The sequence below is a fragment of the Lycorma delicatula genome, chromosome 4, assembly GCF_047948215.1.
Source record: "Lycorma delicatula isolate Av1 chromosome 4, ASM4794821v1, whole genome shotgun sequence".
Classification (NCBI taxonomy): domain Eukaryota; kingdom Metazoa; phylum Arthropoda; class Insecta; order Hemiptera; family Fulgoridae; genus Lycorma; species Lycorma delicatula.
This window is the reverse complement of record NC_134458.1, coordinates 190,508,374-190,527,593: the sequence shown is the minus strand read 5'-3', so window position 1 is coordinate 190,527,593 and position 19,220 is coordinate 190,508,374. Positions and strand designations below refer to the sequence as shown.

The 19,220-nt window shown below is 34.6% G+C and overlaps 1 protein-coding gene and 1 pseudogene across 1 annotated transcript in view; one reads left to right on the top strand and one right to left on the bottom strand.

The window, feature by feature from the left end:
• Positions 1 to 19,220, top strand: part of LOC142324166 (corrinoid adenosyltransferase MMAB-like) — a 53,553-nt gene that overhangs the window by 13,517 nt on the left and 20,816 nt on the right. The window contains exons 3-4 of the mRNA XM_075364894.1: positions 8,972 to 9,123; positions 14,498 to 14,710. Of these exons, the coding sequence (XP_075221009.1) occupies positions 9,029 to 9,123; positions 14,498 to 14,710 (308 nt within the window). The 5' untranslated portion in view covers positions 8,972 to 9,028. The remainder of the gene's footprint in view (positions 1 to 8,971; positions 9,124 to 14,497; positions 14,711 to 19,220) is intronic.
• On the bottom strand, positions 7,086 to 8,949 carry LOC142322778 (3-oxoacyl-[acyl-carrier-protein] synthase, mitochondrial pseudogene; annotated as a pseudogene).

Genomic DNA, 19,220 nt, shown 5'->3' with positions numbered 1-19,220 from the left:
AATCTGTGGTTGCAGTGCAGATTTGTTTCGCCATAAGTACCCAGATAAACCAGCTCGTAACAAAATATCAGTATTAAGGTTAGTCGCAAAATTTAGAGAGACCGGTTCTGTTAATAACAAGGAACACAAAAGATCTGCGTCAGTGTTGAATACAGATACAGTCGCTGAAATTAAAGATCGATTACTCGCCTCGTCAAATAAATCGATCAGACGTTTGTCTGTTGAAATTAATTTGTCTAAATCAACTGTTCATCGGGCGATCAAACAATTACAATTACGACCTTATCGCATTCAAACGGTTCATCGACTTCATGAGCCCGACAAAGAAAAACGGCTACAATATTGTCAACGGTTCCGACGATTTCTGCGTGTGGGAATTAATGTTATGGATTCGTTATTTTTCACAGATGAAGCACAGTTTCATTTGGATGGCCATGTAAACAGCCATAACAGTAGAATTTGGAGCGCTGAAAATCCCCACGTTTATCACGAAAAAAACAATTACACCCGCATAAGTCGGGCGTATGGTGCGCGATATCGCGGAAGAAAATAATCGGTCCTATTTTTTTCGAGTACACCATTAATGCGGAACGATATCAGGATATTTTATTTCACAGTTCATCGACTCTTGGAAGAGGAAGATAGATACTACTGGGTACAACATGACGGTGCGAAATCGCACTACGCAGGTTCAACTTATGATTTCGTCGAGGAATTCTTTGGTAATCGTGTTGTCGGTCTAGGCTTGTGACCACCAAGATCTCCAGATTTGACTGCGGCCGATTTTTTTCTACGGGGTTACCTCAAAGAAAAAGCATACAGCAACAAACCATGAACACTTGAACGATTGAAAGTCAATATTGAACAAGCTGTATTAAATATCCAGCCACAATGTTTGAAAAAAGTTACAAGAAATGCTGTAAAAAGAATTGAAACTTGTATTCAAGAAGATGGCGGCCACTTCCATCATTTACTCTTAATGGACGGTTTTTTTTTGTCTTGAGTCATTTGACTGGTTTGATGCAGCTCTCCAAGACTCCCTATCTAGTGCTAGTCGTTTCATTTCAGTATACCCTCTACATCCTACATCCCTAACAATTTGTTTTACATATTAAATTTTCTACCCTACCAACCTTATTTAAGCTTCTAACATTCCACGCTCCGACTCGTAGAATGTTATTTTTTTACTTTTCTGGTGACCCCTTCCTTAGTAGTCCCCACCCGGAGATCCGAACGGGCGACTATTTTACCTCCGGAATATTTTACCAAGGAAGGCGCCTCCATTATTTCTTTTGAAAATGCAGAGAACCACATTTTCTTGGGAAAAAAAAACAGCTGTAGTTTTCCATTGCTTTCAGCTGCGCAGTACTCAGAGGACTGAGTGATGTTGATACGGCCGTTTAAGTCATTGTGACTCACGCCCCTAACAACTACTGAAAGAGCTGCTGCCCTCTTTCAGGAATCATTCCTTATTCTGGCTCTCAACAGATACCTCTCCGATATGGTTGCACCTTCGGTCCAGCTACTCTGTATCCCTGAGTAGTCAAGCCCCCTCACCAACGGCAAGGTCTCATGATTCAGAGACGAGGATTATTCCAATACCTACCAATATAAGGTTGGGTTGCGTTTTATATGGGACACCCTAAATTCTTTAGTATTAATAGATAATAAGTTAATAAAATGTTCATATAAAAACACTATAGTCCAAAGGTGCCTAATTTAAATTTCTTCATACACAGAAATAAGTACATAATTAGTTTTTACTAATTACCACATTCTCTTTATATTATAATTTCGTTATTTCATAGAATGACGTAACTATTTTAATAAGCAACTCGGTTTCACTGAAATTACCTTTATTCTTTCCATTTATTCATAGAATTAGTTCTTTATTTTGTAATAGACTAAAAAATACATCCTGTATCACTCGAGTACTCAAATAAAGGACTGCGATTCCTTATCAAAATTGTTGATTCATAGGTAAATGCATTTATGCCCAATGTCAAGAAATTATTGAGTGAATATTTTTTTACATAAAAAAAAAGTAAAATAATTTCATATATATATATATATATATATATATATATATATATAGTATGATCCAGGAAGAAGGAAAAATAATTTGGGTTTTGAAATAATGAAAAATGTTCATACTAAATTAACGTGTGCTGGCTTCTAAATCAGCCGATCTTAGGTTTAATTGTTGAAAAAGGGTTCGATATATTTTCACCAATCATTTTAAACATATTATCTTATGTAATAAATTATAGGTCGTCAATCTATGACTGAGCCGTGGCTCAGCCAACTGTAGTTTTAATTATTATTATTTTTATTTTTATCTTAGGCTTGTCACCCATTGACAAACAGCATGAAACCAGTTCCCGACAAGAAGTTGTTTCCCTTTGGATGATAGCGAGGAAGTAAAAAAAAAGCCGCAGTTTGTCGTTTGTTTGGGGTCAGTGGTCGTGTGTGGTGTTGATATGTTGTCGAAGAATAACTACGGCTTTCTAACTATCACTAGTCGCCCTCCGGCAACCAACCCCTTGTCAAAAACTGGAAACATGCTGCGTGTCACCCAAAGGCTCAATAAGCCCAGTGTCTCAACTGGTGCCCAGCCACCCATTGGTGTGCCATGGTTTCATGGCACAACCACCCAGCGACAAGCCTCGACGATGTAGTATCTGCTCTTTCAGAATAGTAAAGTAAAAATGAATTTTACTTTATTTACACGTTTTAACTGTTGCTATGAAACAGTATTTATAAAAATTTTATTGTTACTTCTTTAATTATTATTTTTATATACAGCGTACAATTTTTACTTATATCAAAATGAATTAATCGATAATTTCAGTTATGGTTACTGATCTGGTGTAAAGTTTTTAATATTTGGATATCTTGACCCCAAAGAAGGGGAATATACCCCATGTGACTATTCCGGTCGCCACGCTCCTGATGTGCTTTACTGGAGGACATTTTCTACACCCGTAGAATAAAAAGAGTACAGGAATATAAAAACAAACAGTTTATCGTTGTGGTAGATTTAAATGAACGAGAATTTCGGTTATAGGTGGATATGCAATGCTTCGTACTAGTAATGAAACACTGCGTCTTTTATAGGAATTTTTTAACTTGGTTTGATTTCAATAGCAGGGATGTTTCATGTATAGGCACTGTAATACTGCAACACTCTGTATTTAAACTTGATATTATCGATGACATTTAATATAACGAGTTCTTGTTTAATTCTTTCTTTATACTTGTACAATATATAATCATTAAGTTTATTATCAATAGACATCCACTCACTAGTTTATGAAAAAGATACAAAAGTTGGAACTGTGCACCTCACAGTTCTAGCAGCGTAGTATTTATGCGGTTCTTGTATGCATGCGCATATAGGAAGGTGCAAGCGAGACAGTGAGATTGGGTGTGTGTGTGTGTGTGTGTGAGAGAGAGAGAGAGATTGTGTGTGTGTGTATGTGAGAGAGAGAGAGAGAGACGTTACGGTGAGATGCTACATTGTTGACTTCCGTGCGGTTGTGTTTTACTGCCTCGGCGAAGTTCTAAATGGCATATTTTAAAGAGCAAAGAACCCGCATCAAATTTTGCTTCATGCTTAAAAAAACCGGTGCAGAAACACATCATCACATCCTTGTGGAAGCATCTGGTGACAATGCTATAAGTAAAAGTAAAACGTTTTTGTGGTACAAACGATTCAAAGATGGACAAACGACATTCGATTACGATGAGCATTCAGGAAGACCATCAACAAGTGCAACACCGGAAAACATCGCGAAACGCTATTGTTGCAGATCATAAACCAACTATCCATGATGTTTTTGCAATCGTACAAATGTCATATGGATCCGTGCAACGCATCTTTTCGGACTATTTGTACATGAGACGCATTGCTACAAAATTCGTACCGAGACTTTTGAACAGTGACCAGAAACAAAATCGCGTAGCTGTCTAGTGAATTGAAAAATTCAGCCAAAAAATTCCCCACCCACCCTATTCGCCTGACCTTTCGCCGTGGGACGTTTTTCTCTTTCCGAAAATAAAATTACAATTGAAACGCCGTCGTTTTAACACAATTGAGGAGATTAAGGAAGGAACGCAGAACGTGCTTTGAACACTTACACTTGCAGACTTCTAGGAATGTATGGAATCATGGGAAAAACGCTGGGATCACCGTATTAATGCCCAAGGGGATTACTTTGAAGGAGACAGTGGAAATTATATGTTACGGTAAGCTGTTTGATTTTTATGGTAAAATTCCCCGAACTTTTGGGTAGCACCTAGTGTATATATATATATATATATATATATATGAGAGAGAGAGAGAGAGACAGAGTTTAAAACTGAAGGAGTATAAAGGAAAGATAAGGACAGAGTGTGTGTGTGTATGTGTCTGTATGTGAGAGAGAGGAGACAGACAGAGAGAGAGAGAGAGGAGACAGACAGGGAGAGAAAGAGAGGAGACAGACAGAGAGAGAAAGAGAGAGAGCGAGGATACAGACAGACAGAGAGAGAGAGAGCAAGGATACAGAGAGAGAGAGAGAGCGAGGATGCAGACAGACAGAGAGAGAGTGAGAGCGAGGATGCAGACAGACAGACAGAGAGAGAGAGAGAGAGGAGACAGACAAAGAGACGGCGAGAGAGGAGACAGACAGACAGAGAGAGAGAGAGGAGACAGACAGAGAGACAGCGAGAGAGGAGACAGACAGAGAGACAGTGAGAGAGGAGACAGACAGAGAGACAGAGAGAGAGAGAGAGAGAGAGTGAGAGAGAGAGAGGAGACAGACAGAGAGAGAGAGAGAGGAGACAGAGAGAGAGATTCAGGAAGAAAAAAATAATTTGGGAACTGATTCTAGAGAGTGAAATAAGGAAAAATGTTCATACAAAATGAATGTAGTGAATTCTAGGTCAGCCAGTCTTAATAACTATTATTATAGGACCATGTAACCAGATTAATGACAAGCTGTTGCTTGCCACTGGACGATTAACAAAAATTAAAAAGCCGTGGCCCAGTTAACCATTGGCGACGACACACTGTGCATATATTTGCACAGCTTTTTATGTTTTGCCAATCACCCACTGGCAAGCATTAGTATGTCACCACGCAATAATGGAAACATCCTGCTTGTCACCCATTAGCGACCCCTCGTTTCAGCGAGATGAAACGAGAGGCACAAATGAGCCCAGTGTCTCAACTGGTGCTCAGCCACCCAATAACGTGAAATGGCCATAAATTGCCATTCAAACCACCCACTATCCCACCCACCAGCGAGCCATAGAATTCAGGATGTAGAATGAATTTTATTTTATTCACCATTTTTGAATCGTTGCAGTGAAACAGTATTTATAATAATTTTATTGTTATTTTAAATTTATATAGTTTTTACTGCTATCCACATGAAGTAATTGATAATTTCAGTTGTGGTTACTCGAAATTCCCTTTTCCCTCAGTGATTATCCAACCTGATTATTTTATACACATTAAATATTAATTATTTTTATTTTACTTATTTTAATATTTCAAATGTTGGCAGCACTGTCCAGATTGGTAGGTGGTAAGTACATGTATATAAAGAAAACGTTGAATGAACAACAGGAAATATTTAGTAAAGTAATCTTTATGTGGTGCGTTAACAAACAGACAAACTTTAAATATGTATACATATCCAAATAATAGTGATTTGTTATATCGACGGTGTACCTGATGTACGCAAAAGTTAACACCTTCAATCTACTGACAAATACCCCTTTTGAATTTTGAAATTCGAACGATTGTTTTCAGAGATATTACAAGAGCACCCCATTTATACAATGACGGGTTTAGTTTCTGATGTGGTGCTCAAACACCAGTTCAAACGGGAAGACCACTATTATGAAACAAATATTATTCAAGTGTTATAGTCACGATACCAAAGAAAGCAGGGGCAGATAAATGTGAAGAATACAGAACAATTAGTTTAACTAGTCGTGCATCAAAAATCTTAACTAGAATTCTATACAGAAGAATTGAGAGGAGAGTGGAAGAAGTGTTAGAAGAAGATCAATTTGGTTTCAGGAAAAGTATAGGGACAAGGGAAGCAATTTTAGGCCTCAGATTAATAGTAAAAGGAAGATTAAAGAAAAACAAACCGACATACTTGGCGTTTGACCTAGACCTAGAAAAGGCATTCGATGACGTAGACTGGAATAAAATGTTCAGCATTTAAAAAAAATTAGGGTTCAAATACAGAGATAGAAGAACAATTGCTAACATGTACAGGAACCAAACAGCAACAGTAACAATTGAAGAACATAAGAAAGAAGCCGTAATAAGAAAGGGAATTCGACAAGGATGTTTCCTATCTTCATTACTTTTTAATCTTTACATGGATCATATACTAAAGCATCTGGAATAATCGCATTAATATTGGAAGGACAGGTAGAAGGAAAAAATTGTGTAGGCAGGCCATGTTTGGAATATGTAAAACAAATTGTTAGGGATGTAGGATGTAGGGGGTATACTGAAATGTAACGACTAGCACTAGATAGGGAATCTTGGAGAGCTGCATCAAACCAGTCAAATGAATGAAGACAAAAAAAAATTAAATGTGATATTATTTTTAGATATAATTAATAAGTTAGAAAATTTTCCAATGCAATTCATTAGGTCAACAATGAATCAAACAAAATAACAAAAATAAAAGCAGAAAACCTTGACTAAAAGCCAAGGTTTTCTGCTTACTTTGGATGAAAATTTTCTATTAATTTGGATATAATTATTATAATACGTGTTTTTCTTTTTCTTTCTTTTACCCATTAAGCCTCCGGGAATTACCGTTGAGGTATTACTTTAGAGGATGATATGTATGAGTGTAAATGAAATGTAGTCTTGTACATTCTCAGTTTGACCGTTCCTGAGATGTGTGGTTAATTGAAACCCAACCACCAAAGAACACCGGTATCTGCGATCTAGTATTCAAATCCATGTAAAAATAACTGAATTTACTAGTACTTGAATGCTGCAACTCTGGACTTCCAATTCAGCTGATTTGGGAAGACAAGTTCACCAGTAGACCAACCAGGTGGGTTTAAGTATCTTCACTAAAATTACAGACAAATAGGCCAGCATTGGAATCTCGAAAACCGAATGAATTTTTTAAAGCGATTCTATTTGTTTCAAGTTTTGTTTAATATTAGGCACACAATTTAAATCTTTACCTGCATCACATTTCTAAATTAATTGTTGGTGGTATGACTGAATTATTAGATGCTAATATTATAAAAATTGTCTCTAAATTTCCTTCAGCTCCTAACAAATGTCCATGAGCAATTTTTATGCATGAATAGTTAAACTAATTGTTCTGTATTCTTCACATTTATCTGCTCCCGCTTTCTTTGGTATCATGATTATAACTTATATGCCCCCGCCTAAAGTAAAAAAATTAAATTTTTGTATCCTGTTTGTATATGCAAAACACAACTATAAATTCAGTAATTATTGCAATTATTTATTATTTAAATAATCAAAACCCTCCTGTTAATTAGCGAGTGAAGTGAGCGTAGGTTAAGTTTGGTTAAATTATATTTATAAAATAAATATAAATAACCATTTATTAAAATTAATAAAGAGACTGTTTTGAATTTCTGTTAAACTCTAATATATTAGTATCAAATTGCTAAATGTTTTTGAGTGTTCACCAAAAACTGTTTTAATGGCTCGTAACTCAACATCATCTCCCACAGGTGCTGATATAGCATGAGCATTAATATATGTGATATCACTTTTTTTTCATACGTACCTGTACCGTTTTCACTAGGAGCAGTCAAATGTGAACTGTTACTAGAAAATTCATAACCCAAAATTTCTGCATAAATTTTAGCTGATCTTTTAATTGTATACGTCCTTTCTTCTAAAATTAAGATAGTAGAACCTTTACCCATAACAAAACCATATCGAAAGGCCTAGATGCTTTTGTACATCTGTCGTTAAATGATGTACTCAAAGCACGACACCTACAAAAACCAGTAATTAAAATCGGATTAATCACGCTTCTGCATCCCCAGAAACTATAACATCTGCATAACAATTTTGTATAAATTTAAATGAATCTCCAATCGCATGTGCAACAGTTGTACAAGCTGTTGTTACAGAATGATTTGGTAAAATTCTAGGTATAAAATATGGACTAAATAACCTTTTTTTAAAGCTTCTGTGGTTTCAGAAATATTTACTAAATCGACCATACCCATTCCCACACAAACACCAGTTTTCTACTTACCGACATCATCTGTAGGTAACTAATAAGCATCATTTAACACTTATTTAGAAGCGATAAATGCATAAGCTGATGCCAGTGACATAGTTCTTATTTTGTTTTTGTTAATATAGATATATTAAAATTAGGTATAACAGCTGGAATTCTATAACAAAGTTTTAAATAATCTTCATCTTTTAATTGTATCAATTCATTTCCACTTAAAATAATTGTTTCCCAAGAAGTAATAACATTATTCACCACAGGGGAAATCAATCCTAAACCGGTGAAAACGTCGCTTTATTATAACGATTCATTTAACTGAATCGTTATAATAAAGCGACGTTTTATTACTAATAATAAAACTAAAAGCGATGTGATAAATTTCAAAAGCACTTTAAAAATACACTAAACACAGATTTAAAATTCATTATTCACTGTTATATTAATACGGGGAACACTTGCTGGGTTTATAGGTTAAGTTTGTAGATTAAATTTTCATCATACGTTTCGGCGACAGTAATCACAATTTGAAAAAAAAATTCCTTAATTTACTATAATAGTTTTACTTTACGTAAATAAAATTCGTAAAAATGGATTATGTAACTCAACCGAACAATTCAATTCCCAAAATCGGGATATAGTAGTTATATATTAACATGAGGTATATTGTAACTGATATTCGTTATGACGTCATGTCGATCATCTGTGTTTTTCAGGTGTAATGCACGGTGTATAAATTTAAATGAATAAATGTAATTTTTCAAGATAGTTAAATGTATCAAATAAAGTTTATGAATGGAATGAATTGTTTCACGAAGATTATTAGATCCTCATTATTTATTACAAATGTGAATTTATCGAAATATTGGTAAGATTTCTTTGATAAACTTAAACATAAATATGTTTCGTTTATTATCGTTATCATCCTTATTTTTATTTATTTTCAGACACTAATAATTTATACTATTAGGTTTTTTGTTATTTTAATTATGTACGAATAAGTGTAAACTCGTTTTTTTTTTTTTTTTGTCTTTTTAGTGCGATAATAAGCTGTGTAACTTTATAACCTATTTATTGATCGCCGGTGATTTGAATATTATTTGTTTTAGATTGTTTAATATTCATTTATACTGATTTAATTGTACTTTAATCTGGTTAAATAAACCTTCAAAAATGTCAAAAGAGTTTATTTTTAAACTATATACCTTAATATAATGATAATTTTTCTATTCAGTTGAAATATACGTTTCATTAACTTTTTTTTTTTAAATTTGTTTAGTGCAAAGTATAGTACAGTAATTCAGAAATGGACTGTAGAAGATCCTCATTTTTGATTAAGTAAATTAAAAAGTTGTATCTTATCCTTTTTAGTTTTTTTAATTTGATAAATTAAAAAACACACACACTCATATGTATGAGTGTGTGTGTGTGTGTGTATTATTAAAAGAAAACAATTTGTTTATATAGTTCTAATAATTTTGTTTAAATTTGATTTGTACTTCTAACCTCATACCTTGGTAATATTATTTTTTCCAACTTTAAGACCGATTAACTCAGGACAAAATAAGAATTCATCAGGAAAGTTTTGCAGTTGTTTCAAGGTTAATACATTTTTACAAACTTTTTCTATAAAAAGTTTTTCATTTACAATTTTCCTAGTTTTGAAGCTGTTTTTTTTTTTTTGCACTAAAAGTTATTTGTTTTCGAAAATATAGATCATTATATTTGTGTTTTTCATACCCAAACAGAATAGAAAAATTTAATTTTCTTACTTTAAACGGAGGCATAAAGTTATAAGTTATAATCATGATACCAAAGAAAGCAGGGGCAGATAAATGTGAAGAATACAGAACAATTAGTTTAGCTAGTCATGCATCAAAAATGCCCTGGACCAGTTTTACATTTTTTAGAAATTTAAAATTGTTTCATATCTTCTTTTCAGTTGAAGATATAATCGGTAGTTTTTGTAATTTCATGTTCCAACTCTAATAATTTACTATCCAAATTAAAGAAAATTTGTTTTTTTTCTCAGGACTTAAATATAAGTAATCCAATACTTTTTTTGTCTGTACTCATTTGACTGGTTTGATGCAGCTCTACAAGATTCCCTATCTACTGCTATTCGTTTCATTTCGGTATATCCCCTACATCCTACATCCGTAACAATTTGTTTTACATATTCCCAATGTTGCCTGCCTGCACAATTTTTTCCTTCTACCTGTTCCTCCAATATTAAAGCGACTATTCCAGGATGCCCTAATGTGTGGTTTCTCTTCTTTTAACTATATTTTTCCAAATGCTTCTTTTCTTCGTCGATTTGTTACAATACCTCTTTATTTTTCACTATATCCGCTTGTCTGATTTTTAACATTTTCTTATAGCATCGCACTTCAAAAGCTTCTAATCTTTTCTTCGCAGGTACTCCGATCATCCAAGTTTCACTTTCATATAAAGCAATGAAGATAGGGAATCTCCAAGATAGGGAATCTTGGAGAGCTGCATCAAACCAGTCAAATGACTGAAGACAAAAAAAAAAAATAAAGCAATGCTCCAAATATATACTTTCAAAAATATTTTCCTGACCTTTAAATTAATTTTTGAAGTAAACAAATTATATTTTTGACTGAAGGCTCATTTCGCTTGTGCTATTCGACATTTTATATCGCTCCTGCTTTGTCCATCTTTAATAATTCTACTTCCCAAATAACAAAATTCTTCTACCTCCATAATCTTTTCTCCTCCTATTTTCACATTCAGCGGTCCATCTTTGTTATTACTACTACATTTCATTACTTTTGTTTTGTTCTTGTTTATTTTCACGCGATAGTTCTTGCGTAGGACTTCATCTATGCCGTTCATTGTTTCTTCTAAATCCTTTTTACTCTCGGCTAGAATTACTATATCATCAGCAAATCGTAGCATATTTATCGTGTCACCTTGTACTGTTACTCCGAATCTAAATTGTTCTTTAACATCATTAACTGCTAGTTTTATGTAAAGATTATAAAGTAACGGGGATAGGGAACATCCTTGTCGTTGTTTCTTATTACGGCTTCTTTCTTATGTTCTTCAATTATTACTGTTGCTGTTTGGTTCCTGTAAACATTAGCAATTGTTCTTCTATCTCTGTATTTGAACCCTAATTTTTTTAAAATGCTGAACATTTTATTCCAGTCTACGTCATCGAATGCCTTTTCTAGATCTATAAATGCCAAGTAAGTCAAATATTAGTCGAAATAAATATCATCATGTACCATTTTTACGTTAAAATTAAATTTAGTACTTGGCTCGATTTTTATTTCAATCTGATACACTAAACAGAACAGAATTCTTCTACTTCCATAATCTTTTCTCTTCCTATTTTTATATTTAGTGATTCATCTACATTATTTCTATTACATTTCATTAGTTTCATTTTGTTATTGTTTATTTTCATGTGGTAGTTTTTGTGTAGGACTTAATCCATGGCATTTCTTATAAATATTTTTTACTCCCGGCTAGAATTACTATATCATCAGCAAATCGTAGCATTTTTATCTTTTCACCCCTTTTACTGTTACTCCGAATCTTAATTGTTCTTTAAAATCATTAACTGCTAGTTCTATGTAAAGATTAAAAAGTCACAGGGATAGCGAACATCCTTGTCGGACTCCCTTTCTTATTACGGCTTCTTTCTTATGTTCTTCAATTATTAGTGTTGCTGTTTGGTTCCTGTAAATGTTAACAATTGTTCTTCTATCTCTGTATTTGAATCCTAATTTTTTTAAAATGCTGAACGTTTTATTCCAGTCTACGTTATTGAATGCCGTTACTAGGTCTATAAATGCCACGTATGTCGGTTTGTTTTTCTTTAATCTTCCTTCTACTATTAAACTGAGGGCTAAAATTACTTCCCTTGTCCCTATAGTTTTTGTGAAACCAAATCGGTTTTCTCCTAACACTTCTTCCACTCTCCTCTCAATTCTTCTGAACAGAATTCTAGTTAAGATTTTTGATGCATGACCAGTTAAACTAATTGTTCTGTATTCTTCACATTTATCTGCTCCTGCTTTCTTTTGTATCGTGACTATAACACTCTTTTTGAAGTCTGACGGAACTTCCCCTTTTTTGTAAATATTACGCACCAGTTTGTATAATCTATCAATCTCGTGTATCAATTTAAATCTTTTAATGCTCTCTTAAATTCAGATCTCAGTATTGTTTCTCCCATTTCATCCTCCTCAACTTCCTCTTCTTTCTCTATAACACCATTTTCTAATTCATTTCCTCCGTATAACTCTTCAATATATTCCACCCATCTATCGACTTTACCTTTCGTATTATATATTGGTGTACCATCTTTGTTTAACACATTAATATATTTTAATTTATGTACCTCAAAATTTTCCTTAACTTTCCTGTATACTCCGTCTATTTTACCAATGTTCATTTCTCTTTCCACTTCTGAACACTTTTCTTTAATCCACTCTTCTTTCGTTAGTTTTCACTTCCTGTTACGTGCATCAAGTAGCCGTTAACATGTCCTGCTCTTATTTACATTCCCCAATTGAATAATATATTAAAGGAGGAGAATTCTAAATTGCAGTTAATTTTCTCACAGTTGAAAATTTTAGCAAAACGTTAACCAGTGAAAAATTTAAAGGTTGTTAACCATTTTCTTGGAATTTCTCTCTAACCATCATGATTTTTTTTTTTTTAATATTTTAGGTAAATAAATGCTTTGAAATGGCATCTCTGTTTAATGACTAATGGTTAAATATAAATTAACATCCAGAATTCAGTCGGTTGAGAACACGTAGAGATGTGTATCACGCTTTTTGTGATGTGTGTAAAAACACTTTAGACCGGGCAGTATGGACTGAAAAGCAGTTATTTTGCATAATAAAGGAAACCGGCATAATAAAATAATTAAGACAAGGAATTCTCAGCCTTCGTTGAACATTCTTTTATCTGCCAGTGGTACTTAGCTCGGCGTATAAAAACTATGATCAGAGTAAAACCGAATGGAAATTTTCCATCCGGTGATGGAATGTACATGTCTCTCTCTCTCTCTCTCTCTCTCTCTCTCTCTCTCTCTCTCTCTCTCTCTCTCTCTCTCTCTCTCTCTCTCTCTCTCTCTCTCTCTTTCCTTTATATTCCATCAGTTTTAAACTCTCTCTCTTTCTGCCTCTCTCTCTCACACACCACCGTCACTCTCTCTTTCCCTTTCGTTCATTCACTCTCTCTCTCTCTCACACACCACCATCACTCTCTCTCTCTTTCGTTCATTCTCTCTCTCTCTTTTGTTCATTCTCTCTCTCTCTATCTCTCTCTCTCTCTCTCTCTCTCTGTCTCTCACTGTCCTTATCTTTCCTTTATACTCCATCAGTTTTAAACTCTTTCCCTCTGTCTATCTCTCTCTCTCTATCACTCTCTCTGTCTCTTTCTCACACACACACACACACACACACACTGTCTGTCTCTTTCTCTCTCTCTCTCTCTCTCTCTCTCTCTCTCTCTCTCTCTCTCTCTCTCTCTCTCTCTTTCTCACTGTCCTTATCTTTGCTTTATACTCCATCAGTTTTAAACTCTCTCTCTCTTTCATTCATTCTCCCTCTCTTTCATTTATTCTCTCTCACTCACTCACTCTCTCTCTCCTTCTCTCTCTCTCTCTCTCTCTCCCTCTCTCTCTCTCTTTCATTCATTCTCCCTCTCTTTCATTTATTCTCTCTCACTCACTCACTCTCTCTCTCCTTCTCTCTCTCTCTCTCTCTCTCCCTCTCTCTCTCTCTCTCTCTCCTTCTAACTGTCTCTCTCTTTCTTTCTCTATCTCTCACACTGTCTCTGTCTCTGTCTCTCTCACTCTCTCTTACACACACACACACTGTCTCTCTCTCTCACTCCCTCTTTCTCACTCTGTCTCTCTCTCTCTCTCACTGTTTCTCTCTTTCTCTCTCTCACTGTGTCTCCCTCTCTCTTTCACTCTCTCTTTCTCACTGTCTGTCTCTCTCTCTCTCTCTCTCTCTCACTGTCCTTAACTTTTCTATATACTCCCATCAGTTTTACCAATGATCATTTCTCTTTCTATTTCTGAACAGTTTCCCATAATCCATTCTTGTTCTGGTAATTTGCACTTCCTTTTTATAGTATTTCGTAATTGTCGATAATATCTTTTACCTTCTTCATCACTAGCATTCTTATACTAGCATATAATACATTAAAGCTTTTATAAATTACAAATACATTTTGATTTTTGCTTTCAGTTACTCAACAGTTGACAAAGATGTTGTGAAAGAAGTGGTTGTTAAAAATGATAAAATTATACAAAATAAAGAAGCGGAAAATAATTTACCTACTCCAATTTACTCTCGAAAAGGTGATTTTGGTGAAACAGAAGTGAATGGAATTATATTAAGTAAAAATGATAAAATATTCAAAGCGATTGGTACGACCGATGAACTCTCATCACAGTTGGGGTAAGCTTATATTTATTATATTTTTGGTGTTTTTCAGCTGGCATTTTAAAGTATATCATGATTCCTACAGTCAGGAAATATAGATTTAGTCAGGAATTTGTTGAAAAAAATCGGGCGCAATTACAAAAACTTTAAGAGAATTACATTTTTGTTACTGAATTAAGGTTATGTCAGTTATTAATAACGTTTTTTTTTTTAAGTAATGCAAAATTATATTTGATATAATTTCCGTGCATCAGGAAGTGGCGACCCCAATGCTCAGCACATCAAGTAGCCATTAACATGGTTTGTTCATTGGAGATATATGGGATATCCCATAACATTTATTCATCGTTATTCCTGCGTTCCTTATCTTGGCTTTCATATTCTCATAAGATGGTTACTGAAGAAATCTTGGAGGGCAGTGAATGTCAGGTGTAATCAGAGATACTTGACAGTGAATGGGATATGCACTTCCCAAGATTATTCAAAATAAGAAGGAGGCATATATAGAATAATTAGGAGTATTCCCTAATAATTAGGGAACATACATTCCCTAATCAGATGGGTGGATAAAGTGACAAATGAAGAGGTATTGCGGCAAATAGATGAAGAAAGAAGCATTTGGAAAAATATAGTTAAAAGAAGAGAGGCCACTTACTAAGGCATCCTGGAATAGTCACTTTAATATTGGAAGGACAGGTAGAAGGAAAAAATTGTGTAGGCAGGCCACGTTTGGAATATGTAAAACAAATTGTTAGGGATGTAGGATGTAGAGGGTATACTGAAATGAAACGACTAGCACTAGATTGGGAATCTTAAAGAGCTGCATCAAACCAGTCAAATGACTGAAGACAAAAAAAAATACATTCCCTAATTATTCTTTTATATTAAAGGAGGAATATTCCAAAATGCAATTAATTTTTTCACTGGTAAAATTTTAATTAAAAATTACGATTGAAAAATCTAAAGGTTGTTAACCGGTTTCTTGGAATTTCTCTCAAACCACCATAGATTTTTTTTTGTTGTATATTTGGTAATTAATTGCTTTTGAAATGTAGATTGGGGTTTAAAAACATGATAAGATGAATTGGTGGAATATTGCGAATGGGAGGTAAAGAAGATTTTTGAGGAGGACATCGCAAGAGGTCTGAGTAAAAAAGATGAAGTAGACCATATAGAAGAAGAATGGGAGAATGTTAAAAAAGGAGATTTTTAAATCAGTAGAAGTGAACTTAGGTGGAAGAAAGAGAACTGGTAAAAAACCTTGGATATCAGAAAATATATTGCAGTTGATGGATGAACGTAGAAAATATAAGAAGGATAGTGATGAAGAAAGTAAAAGGAACTATCGATAATTAAGAAATACTATAAACAGGAAGTGTAAACTAGCAAAAGAAGAGTGGATTAAAGAAAAGTGTTCAGAAGTGAAAAGAGAAATAACCATTGGCAAAATAGACGGAGCGTACAGGAAAGTTAAGGAAAATTTTGGGGTACATAAATTAAAATCTAATAATGTGTTAAACAAAGATGGTACACCAATATATAATACGAAAGATAAAGTCAATAGATGAGTGGAATATATTGAAGAGTTATACGGAGGAAATGAATTAGAAAATGGTGTTATAGAGGAAGAAGAGGAAGTTGAGGAGGATGAAATGGGAGAAACAATACTGAGATTTGAATTTAAGAGAGCATTAAAAGATTTAAATGGCAGAAAGGCTCCTGGAATAGACGGAATACCTGTAGAATTACTGCGCAGTGCAGGTGAGAAAGCGATTGATAGATTATACAAACTGGCGTGTAATATTTATGAAAAGGGGGAATTTCCGTCAGACTTCAAAAAAAGTGTTATAGTCATGATACCAAAGAAAGCAGGGGCAGATAAATGTAAAGAATACAGAACAATTAGTTTAACTAGTCATGCATCAAAAATCTTAACTAGAATTCTATACAGAAGAATTGAGAGGAGAGTGGAAGAAGTGTTAGGAGAAGACCAATTTGGTTTCAGGAAAAGTATAGGGACAAGTGAAGCAATTTTAGGCCTCAGATTAATAGTAGAAGGAAGATTAAAGAAAAAAAAACCGATATACTTGGCGTTTATAGACCTAGAAAAGGCATTCGATAAAGTAGACTGGAATAAAATGTTCAGCATTTAAAAAAAATTACGGTTCAAATACAGAGATAGAAGAACAATTGCTAACATGTACAGGAACCAAACAGCAACAGTAACAATTGAATAACATAAGAAAGGGAGTCCGACAAGGATGTTCCCTATCGCCGTTACTTTTTAATCTTTACATGGAACTAGCAGTTAATGATTTTAAAGAACAATAAAGATTCGGAGTAACAATACAAGGTGAAAAGATAAAGATGCTACGATTTGCTGATGATATAGTAATTCTAGCTGGGAGTAAAAAATATTTATAAGAAATGCCATGGATGAAGTCCTACACAAAAACTACCACATGAAAATAAACAATAACAAAATGAAAGTAATGAAATGTAATAGAAATAATGTAGATGAATCACCAAATATAAAAATAGGAAGAGAAAAATTATGGACGTTGAAGAATTCTGTTCTATTCTAGAGAAGCAGAATTACTAAAGATAGATGAAGCAGGAGCGATATAAAATGCAGAATATCACAGGCGAAACGAGCCTTGTCAGAAATATAATTTGTTCACATCAAAAATTAATTTAAACGTCAGGAAAAGATTTTTGAAAGTATATGTTTGGAGTGTCGCTTTATATGGAAGTGAAACTTGGACGATCGGAGTATCTGAGAAGAAAAGATTAGAAAGTTTTGAAATGCGGTGCTATAGGAGAATGTTAAAAATCAGATGAGTGGATAAAGTGACAAATGAAGAGGTATTGCGTCAAATAGATGAAGAAAGAAGCGTTTGGAAAAATATAGTTAAAAGAAGAGAGGCCACTTACTAAGGCATCCTGGAATAGTCACTTTAATATTGGAAGGACAGGTAGAAGGAAAAAATTGTGTAGGCAGGCCACGTTTGGAATATGTAAAACAAATTGTTAGGGATGTAGGATGTAGAGGGTATACTGAAATGAAACGACTAGCACTAGATTGGGAATCTTAAAGAGCTGCATCAAACCAGTCAAATGACTGAAGACAAAAAAAAATAAATAAAAAATTGATTTTATTTAGTGAAATTTGGTTAACTGGCATTTCTCCCACCACCACCCCATTCGGACACCCTAGAGCATAGACCAAATGTTCCGTGCCAAAAAAACGGCACGGAACCTCTAAAAAACGGTATAGCGACCTCGAGCCTATCTGCTCCTAATGTGCTACCTAACTTGCGTGAGCGAATTAAGCATCGTGTCTTAAAGCACCCGCTTAAGTGTCCCAGTCGCTCACTTGTCAACAATAAAACTAAATTGAGGAGGCGCACCCCTTGTTACAATTAAAACTATTGAGGTTCTTATATCTAAAAGGCAGAAATGTAGGCTGCCACGCCCCGGTCGCTGTATGCCAGCTAGTACCTGTCCACCATTTAACAGCGCTTGGAGCTAGTTTGGCTGGTGGTCAGCCATTATCTTAAGGAAGGATTCCTACAACAGAGCTTAGGAGTTATTATTACATTACACAACCATTAAAATTAACGATGACAGTTTGAACATAGCAATTTCATCGATGAACTCCCACACGGTCCGACTATGCAGCTCTCGCCACATTGATTCGCCGTTTATGAGCGGGCTGTTTTCCACCTGATCTCTCAGTTCCAGAGTGGCTCGATCTCTGCCCCCCGCCCCCAAGAGCAGGGCAGTCGAACATCATATGCACGTTCGACTGGACCTCCCCGTAGACACACAACTCATCAGCCACCAGGAGAAACCGAAACAGATATTGGTTCTGGTTTACATGGTTGGTGAGCACCCGGGCATCCGACGCCCTTAAAAACGAACTCGAGGCATACCATCCTCCCAGATCCTGTATAAAACTATACAAGGATCTTCCTTTAGTCGTGGTGTTCCATTTAAGCTCCCATGTCTCCATCGAGAGGCTCCATAGCCTCTTCCGCAGACGGGAGATGGGCAACTTATTAAGTGAAAGATTACATTTTATGAAGTTCAGTTTTTTTTAAATATTCTATGAAAGTTTGATTTGTGTTTATTTATATCTTTTATTATTATTATTATTATTATTATTATGCTTTTACGGCCAACATGGGACCACTTAAGTCAATTTTAGTTGGATCTTTTCTGAGAAAAGCGTGTTATTTTACTCTTCCGAGCTGCCCAGTATTTCTTCATCCGTTCAGATCTTGCTTTCTTTTCTTCATCCGTAAACACCCTAATCGTTGTATTTTTGTCGTTTGTCTGTCTTTTGTTTAAATCTAATGTTTTTGTCTTTTAGCTTTGTAATTTATCCAGTTTTATTCTGTAGGTCAATCAGGTTAATTCCCAATTCTTTCATATCTTCTCTAATTTCTTTGATCCATCCTTTCTTTTTCCTGTTTAGCCTCCGGTAACTACCGTTTAGATAATTCTTCAGAGGATGAATGAG